The 14,245-nt window shown below is 37.0% G+C and overlaps 2 protein-coding genes across 5 annotated transcripts; both read right to left on the bottom strand.

The window, feature by feature from the left end:
- Positions 1 to 556: 556 nt before the first annotated feature.
- pex12 (peroxisomal biogenesis factor 12) lies at positions 557 to 3,073 on the bottom strand. Of its 2 annotated transcripts, XM_016275561.1 has the most exons (4): positions 3,024 to 3,073; positions 2,709 to 2,877; positions 1,347 to 1,882; positions 557 to 1,259 (listed from the first exon to the last, which is right to left on the bottom strand). In XM_016275561.1, the coding sequence occupies exons 2-4, from the start codon at positions 2,841 to 2,843 to the stop codon at positions 869 to 871; spliced, it is 1,062 nt and encodes a 353-aa protein (XP_016131047.1). In that variant the 5' UTR covers positions 2,844 to 2,877; positions 3,024 to 3,073; the 3' UTR covers positions 557 to 868. The 2 variants fall into 2 exon arrangements, with proteins under 2 accessions (XP_016131047.1, XP_016131045.1); XM_016275559.1 differs by lacking the exon at positions 3,024 to 3,073 and having other exon boundaries at positions 2,709 to 3,015.
- Positions 3,074 to 4,443: 1,370 nt separating this feature from the next.
- Positions 4,444 to 9,598, bottom strand: drll.3 (draculin-like, tandem duplicate 3). 3 transcript variants are annotated; one of them, XM_016275558.1, is made up of 3 exons: positions 9,419 to 9,598; positions 8,601 to 8,708; positions 4,444 to 6,736 (listed from the first exon to the last, which is right to left on the bottom strand). In XM_016275558.1, exons 2-3 carry the CDS (start codon positions 8,653 to 8,655, stop codon positions 5,160 to 5,162), a joined length of 1,632 nt encoding a protein of 543 aa, XP_016131044.1. In that variant the 5' UTR covers positions 8,656 to 8,708; positions 9,419 to 9,598; the 3' UTR covers positions 4,444 to 5,159. The 3 variants fall into 3 exon arrangements, with proteins under 3 accessions (XP_016131044.1, XP_016131042.1, XP_016131043.1); XM_016275556.1 differs by lacking the exon at positions 9,419 to 9,598 and adding an exon at positions 9,114 to 9,393 and having other exon boundaries at positions 8,601 to 8,711; XM_016275557.1 differs by lacking the exon at positions 9,419 to 9,598 and adding an exon at positions 9,114 to 9,393.
- Between the last annotated feature and the right edge of the window lie 4,647 nt (positions 9,599 to 14,245).

The raw sequence follows: 14,245 nt of genomic DNA, 5'->3' as shown, positions 1-14,245 counted from the left end.
TCAAATTGATTTTCCTCCATCTGTAATCAAATCAGCAGTAATAATAGTTGTATCAACAGTTAGTGCTGTTAGGTTAGAGCCTAGTCACAGATCGCCTTTTTAATAATTTAGTTGATTTTTCAGACTTCAAAATGTTAAACAAGAAAACACAACTTCAATATTTATTAGGTGAAAAACAAGATTGTATCTTATTAGCAGCAAGCAGATACATTGATGCCCGTCACAAAAAGAGGGAGGAGTCAACAAATCAGTGATGTGCCCACACACACACACACACACACATTGAATTATAAATCGTTAGTAGAATATCAAAATGTTCATTTGTTCTACTTTTTAAATGTATATACATGTTTTTGTTGCATATATATCTGTTCTAGATTCAATGTAAACACTCGCTTTAGGTGGTCTGTTAAAACTCAATGGGCTCAGGGGAGGTGAGAGAAACTGACTCCTGCTGCAATTTTACCTGCTGGTGTCGTGGTTGGACAAAGTTTATTTTAGAAAAATTAGTGATTTATACACTTTTTTTTTATGTTATATTTTGTAATATTGGCGTTGTTTTATTTTTGTACTACAATTTTGAGGAGACACTGCCTTCCTTGCCTACTCGGAGGAAATGCCCCTGTTCTCTAGTGACTCTTGAATAAGAGTCGGCAATGATGATATCTGTACAAATGTAATATTTACACATTTCATAAAATAATAGTCCATTTTTATATATCAACTTAAAAGCTTTTTAGCCTTCCTTAGAATAACAATTAACACTAAACCTGTTGTTCACATGAACAATGTGCAATAATTATGTAAAATCAGACAGATCCACATTAATAATGCATCTTGGAAACCAAATTAAACAGATTTGACCTATCTATCCATCAGGTGTGTATATTTTAATGAGGTGCTGCAGTCCTGAAGGGTAGCCAGTGAGGGGACACCTGTGATTGGCTTTAACGTACACATATATACACTTATAACAAAACACATAGCCTGAAGTGGCAAGCGCAGTGTCATTGCTGCGCACTTTCCTGCAGAGCGGGCAGACTTTGATGTGTGTGGGTGAAGTCTCCTGGCTGTGCAGGTGGAGAGGCGTTGGAGGGGTTGGAAGGGAGGTCAAGGATTTAACGGTGCTCTGGTTCTCGGATGAATACCACCACTCCAGGAACTGCAGGAAAAACACTCCAATCGAGAGGCTGGTTGAAAGAGACACAGCCAAACCGCCAACTGCCGTAGAGACCAGACGCTGAAATTTCTCTCCAAAGCTGAAAACACAAGAGATTTTAGCTTTACATCTTTATATTTTGGTAAACCTCAAGAAAATAATTTAGTATAGACTCTAAATAACGCACCTTTGACTGTGGCTCAGTGCCAGGCCTGATGGCTTGAGATCTAGGCTGTGTATGTCATTAGCTGTGCGATATGAGAGTTTAACCCCTGCCAGCCACAGAAGCGGAGAATGTGTCCGTGTTTTGCCAAAAACATACAAAAGCTGATGGCAAAAGACCCAGCCATCCCAGGCCATGCACACAAAGGGGTACGCAGCCAAAAAAGCCCTGTACAACTTCTGCATGACGGACTGCGGCAAGCGGATGGAGAAATCGTCCTCGTCTCTCTGTCGAGCAAGGACTTTTTCCAGTTTGGTGTGTAGGTAAGGAAGGAGGGCCAGTAGGAACAAAGAACGCCAGTGCTGTCTGCGCCGGAGTCCCAGATGAGCTGCACGTGTGCCGTCTTCTCCTACACGCTTCAGACCGTAGAAATTCTCCGAAAATGAGGCGCTGGTGTGGTAAAGGAAATGATGCTGCAATAACACATCCAGGATAGCATAAATCTCATCAAACCTCTGCCAAAGAAACCCATGGCGTGCGGGGTTAGACGTAGCAAGGATCTGTGGACAAAGGCAGGGTCTACACATCAGGAGTATTCAATGCCGGTAAATACTGTAAAGTTTATTTTATTACTAGTTTTATAACTATTTTTTAAATATATAAAACAATAGAAGTATGTTTGCATGCTAGGGGGTCCATGGAACAGTTTAGAGAAAAAAAGAAATAATAAAAATAAGATTAAAATAATTACAAATTATTTTAAAAAAACGAGATGAAGTAAATAAATACATAATGTCCAACAGTACAGGACTATATCAAGTAAAAAAATAATGTAAAATGTAATTTAATATAAACTAAATATTTTTCAAATTATATTTTAGACATCTATAATATGAATTTTTCACAAAATAAATTGTATCTTTATACAAGAAACTGTCTTTTACGTTTTATCATGTGGATCCGTCACATGACGAAGATCATATTCGGGGGTCTGTGGCATCAAAAAGTTTGAAATCCAAGGTCTATGCTTACAAATGTGTTTATTTTGTGTTTTTGAATACAGTTTTGAGTAAATAGCTTCAGGCAGTCCAATTCAGTCTGGTTTATTCTTCACACTGGTGATGAAAGGTCAAGTTGAACTCACTACATTGTGTAATTGTGCAAATACTGTGGGTCCTAAGTTATACCACGCATATGAGCCGAATTTGGCCACAGAACACCTGCTTAGAGTGCACTGCAAGTATTGTATTAAGCACACAGCCCAAGTTCTTGGGCTTCACTTCATTACAGCACGAGGCAAAGACATGTTTAGAGGCAAGATTAATCTAATACCATAATGTCATCTATTGTACATTGGTGGCAAATGCAGTAAATGCGTAAGCATACCTTCACAGCATGAAGTAATGCCGGTTTAACAGCACTCATCAAAGAGTCCTGAGCTAAAACCTCGAATATGGACGGTCTGTCTTCAGCTGGAGCCGCTGTTGTTAAATGAGCTCCTCGCTCTGCCATTACACGCATACACTGGGATCAATGTGATGTGAGCACGGCGAACCTGACAACTCAGACATCAACAAAGCGTTCTAAAAATGATAGAGTCTTTTAATAATAATATTTTCATAATGTTAAGACAATTTTGGCAGAAAATTACACTGCACAAAAAAAAACAATGCAAGATTCAAGGGTCACACAACTCACAACCTTTTCTGGCGTGATTCTTCTGTGTGCTCATTGGCAACAAAATAGGTTCATACTGCCATCTACTGTACTGGGGTAGTCTACAGTATAAAATATTCTATTCTGTTCTGTTCTATTGACCACTGTTTCTAATGGACGGACTCTAAAGATGTCAAGAAAACGACTTTTCACAATAAAAATGAAAAGCAATTACGTCAGACAGTAATGTCAAACTTTAAAATCAATTTATGTGCATTTCATGCATTTTTATTTTTACAGATAAAAGTATAGTACAGTTAATATTAATAATGTTACTGGGAAATACCAAATGCACAAGAAAATATGGGCTCTTTGAGCTATAATTTATATATGACTAAAGCTATAATATACATACATACATACACACACACACACACATATAGCATATATATACCTGCATATATATATATATATATGACTTGTTTTCATATTTATTTCATATATTTTGGTCCATAAACTCTTATTCTTGCAATGTTAATGCTCTTTTTTATGTTTATATTAGATGAAATAATAAATGCAATTAAAAAGGTTTAGATTTTTCAGCATTTAATTAAAGGTATCAGACAAATCTTGTATTTATGCTTTAAAATGTCTTCTTATATCTTGTTTTATACAAAATGTTCTTTGAAACGCTTATATCCATATATACTATTTTAGAAATGTAAAAATGTTTGTGCGTGATTCAAAGTATGGTTTAGTCTCAAGTTCACTTGGTTGAGTGTGACAAAAATTACATCATTGCTTGATTGCAATGGTACAAGTGCACATTGACTAAATGCCATTTCATGAGGAGGCATGACAGAAAGTTGTGGAAATAAGTTATCATATGCAAATGTATTTATACACTCCTAAAAGACGTATGGGCGTAAACTGTGGACATATTTACACATTTTGGTGTTTCTGCCATAGAAGTGAGAGTGATGGACCTATACAGTGCACTTTGTGTTGATGTCCTTTTAATAGCCTATAGCAGGGTTCCTCAAATCTTGCCCTGGAGGGCCAATGCGCTGCAGAGTTTAGCTCCAACACTGATCAAACTTACTTACCTGTGATTTTCTAATGAGTGTGAAGACATTGATTAGCATGCTCAGGTGTGTTTGATTAGGGTTAGAGCTAAACTCTGCAGGAAAGTGGATCTTGTGGGCCAGATTCGAGGATCACTGGCCTATAGTAATACAGCTGTCCCGATTTACAAACAGCACCAAAGACCCCAATATACTCACTGCTAAGTTCTTTGTTTTTTGTCCAGGGATAAAAAGAAACAGCTGCACACACTGTGATGCTACCAGTGCTACTGGGATTGGGGTTTAGATGAGTATGTAAATATGTGCTGCATGTTAATCTCTCAACAAACACACAACAGAAATGACAAAAGGTTAAGCATCTGATCATAGCAAGAGAAGTTGGTGGGCATGTGCATTGGATGAAACCCAATCCAAAGTGCACCTCACTAAAATTAAGTTGTTTATTTTTGATGCAAATAGAATTAACAAACGATACAAATGGACAAAAAGTTAGATAAAGAGTTTAATCAATGAGTAATTAAAACAAATACCAAAAAAAAAGAGAAAACAAGTAAAAGTAAAAACGAACAAATTTTATAGACTTAAAAGATTACCAAAACATCTCAAGACAAGAAGAGAAGCGGTCACAAGTTGCAAAGTTACTTGATAGTAGACCTTGCATTGGAAAATTGTAAATATATCATAAGTGGCAGAATAGCTACATGTTCCAAGTATGACAAACAAGTAAAAAAATACATATGCTAGCACTATAACATTTTGTAAACTACTTTTTTCTTTCATAAAAGAGAATAAATGAACTAAGAGTCACGCATGAGAAAATTATATGTGAAACTTAAGAAATAAAACTTATTTTGGTAGGAAATCCATCTTTGAGGTTATATGAAGCTCACACTTGAAACTGGTGAGCATGAAGATGAACATGGTTCACTGTGACACTGTGAATGATGTTGATCCTTATCCTTACACAAACTGTGGCTGGTTAGGACAGATTTATACAGAGGAGAGCTTAAATCTATTGCATAGATTTGTGTTTTTTGTTGTATGACTGCGTAGAGAAGCTAATTTATTAAAACTCTTCTCACTTGTTGGGCAGTGTTTACGGCTTCTCTCCAGTATGGATCCTCTCATGTGTTTTCATGTTTCCTAACAGAGAGAATCTCTTGTCACAGTGCGAACACTTGTAAGGTTTCTCCCCAGTGTGAACTAGCTGGTGCTGTTTCAGTTCAGAATTTGTAAAAAAGCACTTCCCACACTCAAAGCACATAAAAGACTTTACAGAGCTGTGTCTTTTCTGGTGCAGTTTAAAAACACTCAGCAGACTAAAACTCTTTTCACACAAAAGACACGAATAATTTCTGACTTTAGCATGAACTTTCTGGTGGCTCTTCAGGGCTGATTTCAGAATAAAACCTTTGCCACACTGATCACAGTAAAACGGTTTGTTTTCAGAGTGGGTATGTAGATGTATTTTTAGAGTGGAACTGTGTGTGAAACTCATACCACATTCATCACACGTGTGTGGCTTTTCTCCAGTGTGGATTTTCATGTGTACCGTAAGGTGTGATCTTTGTGTGAAACTCGTCCCGCATTGATCACATGTGTGCGGCTTCTCTCCGGTGTGAATTTTCATGTGTTCCTTTAGGGATCGTTTGAGTGCAAAACTCTTCCCGCACTGATCACATGCGTGTGGCTTCTCTCCAGTGTGGATAGTCATGTGTACCGTAAGGCCTATTTTGCTTGAAAAACCCTTCCCACACTGATCACATGTGTGCGGCTTTTCTTCAGTGTGAACCAACATGTGGCTTTTAACGGACTGCTTTAGTGCGAAACTCTTCCCGCACTGCTCACAAGTATACGGCTTCTCTCCAGTGTGGATGATCATGTGTCTTTGAAGGTGTTCTTTGCGCGTGAAACCCTTCCCGCATTTATCACATGTGTGCGGCCTGTATTCAGTGTGGATTGTCATGTGTTGCCTAAGTTGTAATTTGCATCTGAATCTCTCCCCACACTGATCACATGCATGCAGCTTCACTCCTTTGTGGATTTTCATGTGTGATAAAAGGCTTCTTTTGACGTTAAAACTCTTCCCACATTGATCACATGTGTACGACGTCTCTCCAGTGTGGATTTTCATGTGTCTCAGAGCGCTGTCTTTTCGTGGGAAACTCTTCCCACACTTATCACATGTGTACGGCTTCTCTCCGGTGTGGATTTTCATGTGTTTCTTAAGGTCTTCTTTGCACGTGAAACTCTTCCCGCACTGATCACATGTGTGCGGCTTCTCTCCAGTGTGGGTTTTCATGTGTTTCTTAAGGTCTTCTTTGCACGTGAAACTCTTCTCACACTGATCACATGTGTGCGGCTTCTCTCCAGTGTGGGTTTTCATGTGTTTCTTAAGGTCTTCTTTGCACGTGAAACTCTTCCCGCACTGATCACATGTGTGCGGCTTCTCTCCAGTGTGGGTTTTCATGTGTTTCTTAAGGTCTTCTTTGCACGTGAAACTCTTGTCGCACTGATCACATGTGTGCAGTTTATCTTCAGCGTGGATCCCCGCCTGCAGCCTAATGGCTTTTTTATGTTTCTGCTTGTCTCTAGTATGAATTCTTGTGTGAAGAGAGCTGGCGACAGACTTTTTGGCTACTTTTTTTCCTTTCTTGTTCGCATCCATCAGGTCTAAAATAAACATATTATATCATTATAAATCAAAAGAGAGGCAAATGTCAAATTAAAACACCAAATTTGATAAACTTTCAACACAAAGATCTTATCTTAATACCATCAAACCTGGATCGTTTGATGTGCAATGACTGCACAAATATGAGCATTTTTATGAGCATGATTTCTAATGTTAAAAACAATAATTCTGGGACCGATTACAGCTGCCTTGTAATGCCTCTAATTCTTTTCTACATTACTTTAAGTATAAGAATGAGTAAATGTTAAACTGAACATTCTTTTGAAGGCCCTTTCACAAAAAAAAAAAAAAAAGGGAGAGAAGTTGCAGAAAGATTAAAAAAAATTGACTTCACTTTGTGATTTATAGGATATGGATTTAAAAAAAATTTTTTATTCATTTTTAACTGAGAAATATGGCAATTTCTCCACATTTTCTACTTAATGAGAGTTTAAAAAAGGATGGAGAAAAAAGAAAAACACAATTTTATGCCAGTTTTCATCTTGATTTTTAGTTGTTTTATCTTATTTTAAAGCATTTTATATCATCTTAAGGACCCCTGGAAGTTTGCTGAGGCCCCCTAGTGGGCCCCTGGTTGAGAACCACTGCCCTGGAGTGATTCTCCAAGGTTAGAAAACACACAGCCAATACAATTGGCTGAACTGTCCTGAAATATATATTTTTATCATTATTTGACCATATGAAACACCATTTATGAGACAGCAGCTCATAACTTATTTTATAGCTTATTTGAAATATGTTATTGAAATGTGAGTTTGGCAAGCAGTTTTTTATAATTGTTATTTCCCCATTCAAACAGATACAAGTTGGTCTTGCATGACTGAAATAGCTTTATGCAAACAACTCGCACTGACGTACTTCAACGCATTCATGAAATGCAAATGTTTTATTTAAAGTTTTGGGTTTCTGCTCATATGTGTGGAGTACAAAGGCAACAGCAACTTCAAGTCTTTAATGCTGAATTCAGTGCACTAACACCACCAGAAACTGCAGCAGTGCTGGACATATGACACAAAAATGATAACTTACTGGAGTGGACACACTGAATAAAAACAGGGTCGCTTCAAGAAAATACTTGTGCCTGGTATGAATGGCTTTATAGGAATGAATACACTGGTTCAGTTCGTGTTTTGTGTGAAAGGGCCTTTTATTCCATCATCTTAAGGCCAATTTGGAAGTTTCCTGAGGCTCCCTAGTGGGCCCCCGGTTGAGAACCACTGCCCTACAGTGATTCTCCATGGTTAGAGAAAACACACACACAATGAGAGATTGTGAAAATTCTGGGACAGATTACAGCTGCCTTGTAATGTCTCTAATTATTTTCTACATTACTTTTAGTATAAGAATGAGTAAATGTTAAACTGAACATTCTTTTGAAGCAATTTAATTACTGGCAGAGAGACGAGGACAAATTTTAATGGATGTTAATGGAAGAGAGGTTTCAGGATACTAAATACCCTGCTCTTATGAGAAAACTTATTTTTATTTAATGAATTGATATGCTGTTCTCTAATCTTCAGTGTCTTTACTATCAAATAATTATCTTGCAGTGAGCTACAGTTGGAGTTTACAACAACAACAAAATATGCTGTTTTATTAAAGTCACAAAAACTTTGCAACAGGTAAAGACTGCATTTATCAAGATAGTTCACTGGTTCAGATCGTGTTTTGTGGAAAAAAAGGCTTTCAGAATCAACAATTGCCATGCAAATATGCACTATTTGGGGCTTTTTCTGTTGCCAAAATGTATATGAAATTTCGACCACTAAATCTAGTAAGTTTCCTGAAGCTGATATCATGGTCTTCGGCAGCATTAATGAAGAATCAAGAACAGACACAAACCTCTTTGTTCTTCAGGATCATGCTGTTTCACTCTGCAGGGTTTTGGATTCCTCATGTTCTCATTGTCCTCTCCCTTCAAGTGTGAATTGTGATTGTTGTGTGGTAGTTCTGCTAAAAAAATTAAATTAAATTTCCAAATAGAAATAATAGCGTGGTCTTGAGTTAGTTCAGTCGACTCAGAGTTTATGCTGATCTACGGACATTTGTATGATTCTCAACAGAACGCTGAATCCAAGAGTCACCACAGAAGCACGCAATAGCCTACTTTAATTTATATTTGGCAATTATTATTTAAGCAATTTTATTACTTCATACTGTTTTTGATAGCTGTGAACAAGATTTGTTTAAAACAAGATATTGTGTTGTTTGTTTAGCCTAACGCTAAATAAATAAAAAAGAAAGCTTAATCCAATTTTTTTTAAAGTAGTGAAGGAAATTAAGACTAGCTAACATGCTCCGGAGTTGCACTAAGCAGGCTTTCCTTTCACAAGAAGGTAAAATTAAGTAACTTACATTTTAGACACAGTATTGTCCGATTTTGCTCTATAGTCGACGAAAATAGGCTAGTTTCAAACAAATTCCCAGCAGAGCCGTTGCACCTCTTCGCAACACACAGTGATTAGTTCCCAAATGAGCCCATCTTCTGAATGAATCGGCTGAGCGAATGCTTCAATGACCCCTTCATATGTTACTTCTCAAACTGAATGTTGCATCCTAGACCAGTCCTTATAAATCTAGGCTGGCCAACCCCCCACCACCCACCCTCTTTGAGTTCAAACCACTGAAAATACCCCTGTTTTAGCACTGGTCGTTCACACCTCAGATTTGAAGAAGTCTCGAGAAATGGGTGTAAAGCAGTGGAAAAGGGAGAGTGTCGAGCAGGCGTATTCAAATGGCGGACCGCTTGGGACACGCCTCAAGCGCTCAGGGTCGTTTACTGTAATGATCTTTCGGCGTTATATCCTCTAATATGTTTATTTAGAGCCAAATGTGCTTCATGCAAGTCCTTCCCGTGAGCGTTTCTCTATAAAGATGCGAGCGGCACTGATACTTTCGCAGAAAACAACAATGCTGCAGATATAGTTATTTTTACTTGTATATGACTCTGACCGTGTAAACCATGTTTGCGACAACATTTCTTTCCATCTACGCTTTTAATCAGCATGTTAAGACACTGTCTACTTAAATCAGACTCAATGTTTTTTTTATAGGCTACCATATAATATTTTTTTAAAAGGTTGGAGGTTTACGCTTTTTGTTAATGTGTGACTAGCAGACTGCCTGTGGCATTATCTAATTTCTATCAACAAGCTCTCAAGGCCTGGAAGCTGTTATGTGCATAACTTTTCTCCACATAAAGCAATCTTGTGGAATAATGTTTATATTACAGTTAACCGGAAATCTCTTTATTTACAGAGTTGGATGGATAAAGGAATTTTTTTTTTATCTGACCTTTTTGATCAGTCAGCTGAGTTGCTTTCTTATGAAAATTTTATGAATATCCATTTCCTATTAAATATAGAGAATATTATTCTGTGATAAACGCCATTCCCACAGGTTTATTGATGTTAATGAGAAGCCATATGTTGTCCCTTAACATTTGTAGAATTGAACTCGTTCTTAATTTAAATGGGGTGGACATTAACAGTAAAAAAATGCACAAATAAATTTATTAGAAATCTATTTTATGAAAAGAGATCTATTAAGCCTAGAGGGAAATTTTTCTGGAACATTTGTTTTCCAAAGATTATTTGGAAAAAAGCTTGGCTTCTTCCCTTTCGGTTTTGTATATCTAACAAACTTCGGGAAATACATCTGAAAGTACTTCATAATATTTATGTTAGTAACTATACTTTATCAAAATGTATGGATATTGATGAAAACATTTCATTTTGTTCAGATCAGCCAGAAATAATTCTACATCTTTTTTTTTTTATGTTACCATTCCAAAAAAATCTGGGAAGATTTATCTATATATATTCAACAGAAATCTGGTTATAATTGTGAATTAACATCCAAAGATGTTATCTTATATTTTGAATCAAAAAATGCATCTGTCAATTTTATGATGAATCTAATGATTTTATTTGGTAAATTTCATATTCATAAAAGTAAAAGAAATAGTTCTAAACCCTGTTTGAAGGTCTTTATGACTGATTTTCATTTGTATTTTGAGTCTCTCCAATGTATTGATTACAAAAAATGTAGAGATACAATTTTATTCGCTAAAGAGTTGAAGTTCTTTAAGTATTATTATTGATTTTTATTTATTGTTTTTTCTTTTTTTCTATGTAATGTAAACCCATTCCTTTAATTGTGTTATCTTTTTGGATGTCTTGTTAAAGTTGTAAATGTTGCATGTTATGTCTTTAATGTCTAATACAAATTTTTTTTTTTACAACGTCACTGTGTGGGAAGATTTGCATAATGCCGCCCAAATGTTCACGCAAAGAAAGAAGGCATAACTTTTATTCTCGCTGTAGCATTGTTGTTGCCACCGCAGCCATTTTGTGGAGATGCTGTGTGTTTCGTTGAGAACGCGACACTACTTTCTTTGGCCTTCCAAAAGAGGACGATATCCACTTTGTCATGCCTAGAGCTGATCCGTGCTGGTCACTGAGGAAATACATCAACACTTGAGGTATTCAGCCAATCACAACGCAATGGATAGCTGGCCAATCTTTTGGATGTCTTGTTAATGTTATAAATGTTGCATGTTATGTCTTTAATGTCTAATAAAATAAAAAATAAAAAAACAAACAAAAAAAATCTGCATGTTAAGAGCATTTTAAAACAAACATAATTTTTATAATTGGAAAATGTATTTGTAGGCTTGATGGCAAGGAAGAAACCCTAAATTTTGAAACTACAGGTGCATCTCAATAAATTAGAATGTCGTGGAAAAGTTCATTTATTTCAGTAATTCAACTCAAATTGTGAAACTCGTGTATTAAATAAATTAAATGCACACAGACTGAAGTAGTTTAAGTCTTTGGTTCTTTTAATTGTGATGATTTTGGCTCACATTTAACAAAAACCCACCAATTCACTATCTCAACAGGTCGGGTGCTGGCGAAAAAGATGTGTCTTTAGATGTTTTTTTTAAATGGCTAAAGACTCAGCTGTTCGAATTGAGATCGGGAGGTCATTCCACCAGCTGGGGACAATCCAGGAAAAGGTCCATGAGAGTGATTTTGTTCCTCTTTGGGATGGCACCACAAGGCGCCGTTCACTTGCAGAACGCAAGCTTCTGGAAGGTGCAAAAGTTTGAACTAGTGAGTTTAGGTATATTGGTGCAGCGCCAGTGGTGGTCTTGTAGGCAAGCATCAGTACCTTGAATTTGATGCGAGCGGCTACTGGTAGCCAGTGTAACCTGATGAGGAGAGGAGTAACGTGAGCTTTTTTTGGCTCATTGAAGACCACTCTCGCTGCTGCATTCTGGATCAGTTGCAGAGGCTTGATCGTGCATGCGGGAAGGTCCACCAAGAGAGCATTACAATAGTCCAGTCTTGGACAAGAAGTTGTGTGGCTTGCTCTGACAGGAAGGGTCTAATCTTCCTAATGTTGTATAAGGCAAATCTGCAGGACCGGGCCGTTGTAGCACAGAACTGTGGTCTGTGAAGCTTAACTGATCATCGATCACAACTCCTAGGTTTCTGGCTGTCCTGGAAGGAGTTATGGTTGATAAACCCAGCTGTATAGAGCAGCTGTGATGGGTTTGCTGGCACCACAAGCAGTTCTGTCTTAGTAAGGTTGAGTTGAAGGTGATGGTCCTTCATCCAGCAAGAAACATCTCTCAGACAGGCTGCGATGCGAGCAGCTACCGTCGGATCATCTGGTTGGAATGAGAAGTAGATTTAAGTGTCATCAGCATAGCAGTGATAAGAAAAGCCATGCTTCTGAATGACAGATCCTAATGATGACATGTAGATGGAGAAGAGAAGTGGTCCAAGCACTGAGCCTTGAGGAACCCCAGTAGCAAGAAGTTGTGACTTAGAAACCTCACCTCTCACCAAAAAATTACATTTACTGTAAATGTAAAATAATTACAGTTGCATGGTGTTAAAAGGTGTTTTTATTTAATAACTTTAAATAAAATGGCATCACAGTTTTAGTGCTATCATTAGAACATCACACAAAATCTCACTCTTAAAAAAAACTTTTACAGCCTCCAAAACCCCCTTTTTTGACTCCATACATTCACAGATGGCCAGTTATTCAGACAGCAATCAGCATCAAAATCATTCTTTTGTCTCTATACATACACAAATTGCTGCACTGATGACCGACCATTTAGACAGCAATCAGCCTCCAAAAAACATATTTTCCTTTGATGTCCGGCCATACAGAGAAAAGCATTTAAAAAAAACTATTACAATATTGTTTTTATTACAAATAAGCTGATTATATATTTTCTAAAGATATTTAAAACGACATTTTATAACAGTGTGTGTGTGTATATATATATATATATATATATGAAACATTTTACAATTAAATATTTTTCTATTTGAGTCAAATATTGTATGACTTGTCTAGGTGGTCATATTGTATGCTGTTTATTCCTTTTACGGTTTAGATCAGTATTATTTTACAGTATATGCATGAAGCCAAATGAAGGAGCAAAATAAACCAGTGAAAGTTTTTATAAAGCCAGTTTCGTCTGAAAAGAGTGTTTTCTCACCATATGAGGTCTTTAACTCTTATTTTTCTGTAAAGCTGTTAATTTACGGACTCAAGGACGGGTTAACAGACAAAGACTGTACTGTGAAATAGTCCACACTGAATAGTCCATTTAAATGTAGTATTACCTGTTTAAATTGTCAGTTTTTAAACGTATCCAATGGAATGTACCAAGTGAACCATTACAGAACAGTAAGAAAAATATATAATGAAACGTTACAATGCGCCTGTGCTGTTATGCAATACTTCTACAATACAAGCAAACTGTATAGACTGCCTAACACCACACGATGTGGTGCTGGCAGTGTTAAAAAAAGTGTAACAAAAACAGAAATTAACCAAGAGAAAAAGGGGCGGGGCCAAAATCCTCTGCATCCGGTGTAACATCTGTGTGGCTCCGATCTCACGCGTTCTCCTCGTTTGTTGGATCCGCGCTTCATTTTGTTTTTCCGGGTGCGCTCCATCTTCCAGCGCCGACCAAGCAGAGACAGCAACCGCATCTTTCATCTGCTCCATCTACTCTTCCAAGTGCTCCAGTACCTAATAGTTTTGTATATCGCGTCGATTCTCACATTCCTTGTGCGTATCTTATTTTTGTGTTTTCATCAATTGTTTGCATTATAATTTAGACAGGACAGATGTCTGTATTTCAGTCGATAGAGGTCTTGCTTCCAAGGTTTTCACTAGCCTAGCATAGCGGGATCATTTTTGGGTCACGCCCAATTCATAAATTAACAGTCATTAATTGGACTGAAGTACACCTCCAAATATTAAGTGTGACATATATTTTTAGTTTATGTAATCCTTTGTAATGCAAGGCTGTGTTGCCGGTTGTTCGTGTATATGATTATATATTTTCTAAAGATATTTAAAACGACATTTTATAACTGTGTGTGTGTGTGTGTGTGTGTGTGTGTGTGTGTGTGTGTGTGTGTGTGTGTGTGTGTGTGTGTGTAAGACTT

Source organism: Sinocyclocheilus grahami, unplaced genomic scaffold, assembly GCF_001515645.1.
Source record: "Sinocyclocheilus grahami isolate Dianchi unplaced genomic scaffold, SAMN03320097.WGS_v1.1 scaffold95.1, whole genome shotgun sequence".
Taxonomy (NCBI): Eukaryota; Metazoa; Chordata; class Actinopteri; order Cypriniformes; family Cyprinidae; genus Sinocyclocheilus; species Sinocyclocheilus grahami.
The sequence above is the reverse complement of the archived record's forward strand: the minus strand, read 5'-3'. Positions and strand labels throughout refer to the sequence as shown.

What these genes read in the sequence shown, in the direction of transcription:
- drll.3 (XM_016275558.1), bottom strand. Translation starts at nt 8,655, where the DNA reads ATGAGGAATCCAAAACCCTGCAGAGTGAAACAGCATGATCCTGAAGAA. An exon ending in TGATCCTGAAGAACAAAGAG is followed by an intron (nt 6,737 to 8,600) that starts GTTTGTGTCTGT and finishes TGTTTATTTTAG; the next exon opens with ACCTGATGGATGCGAACAAG.
- pex12 (XM_016275561.1), bottom strand. Translation starts at nt 2,843, where the DNA reads ATGCGTGTAATGGCAGAGCGAGGAGCTCATTTAACAACAGCGGCTCCA. An exon ending in CATTACTTCATGCTGTGAAG is followed by an intron (nt 1,883 to 2,708) that starts GTATGCTTACGC and finishes CTTTGTCCACAG; the next exon opens with ATCCTTGCTACGTCTAACCC. An exon ending in GCACTGAGCCACAGTCAAAG is followed by an intron (nt 1,260 to 1,346) that starts GTGCGTTATTTA and finishes TTGTGTTTTCAG; the next exon opens with CTTTGGAGAGAAATTTCAGC.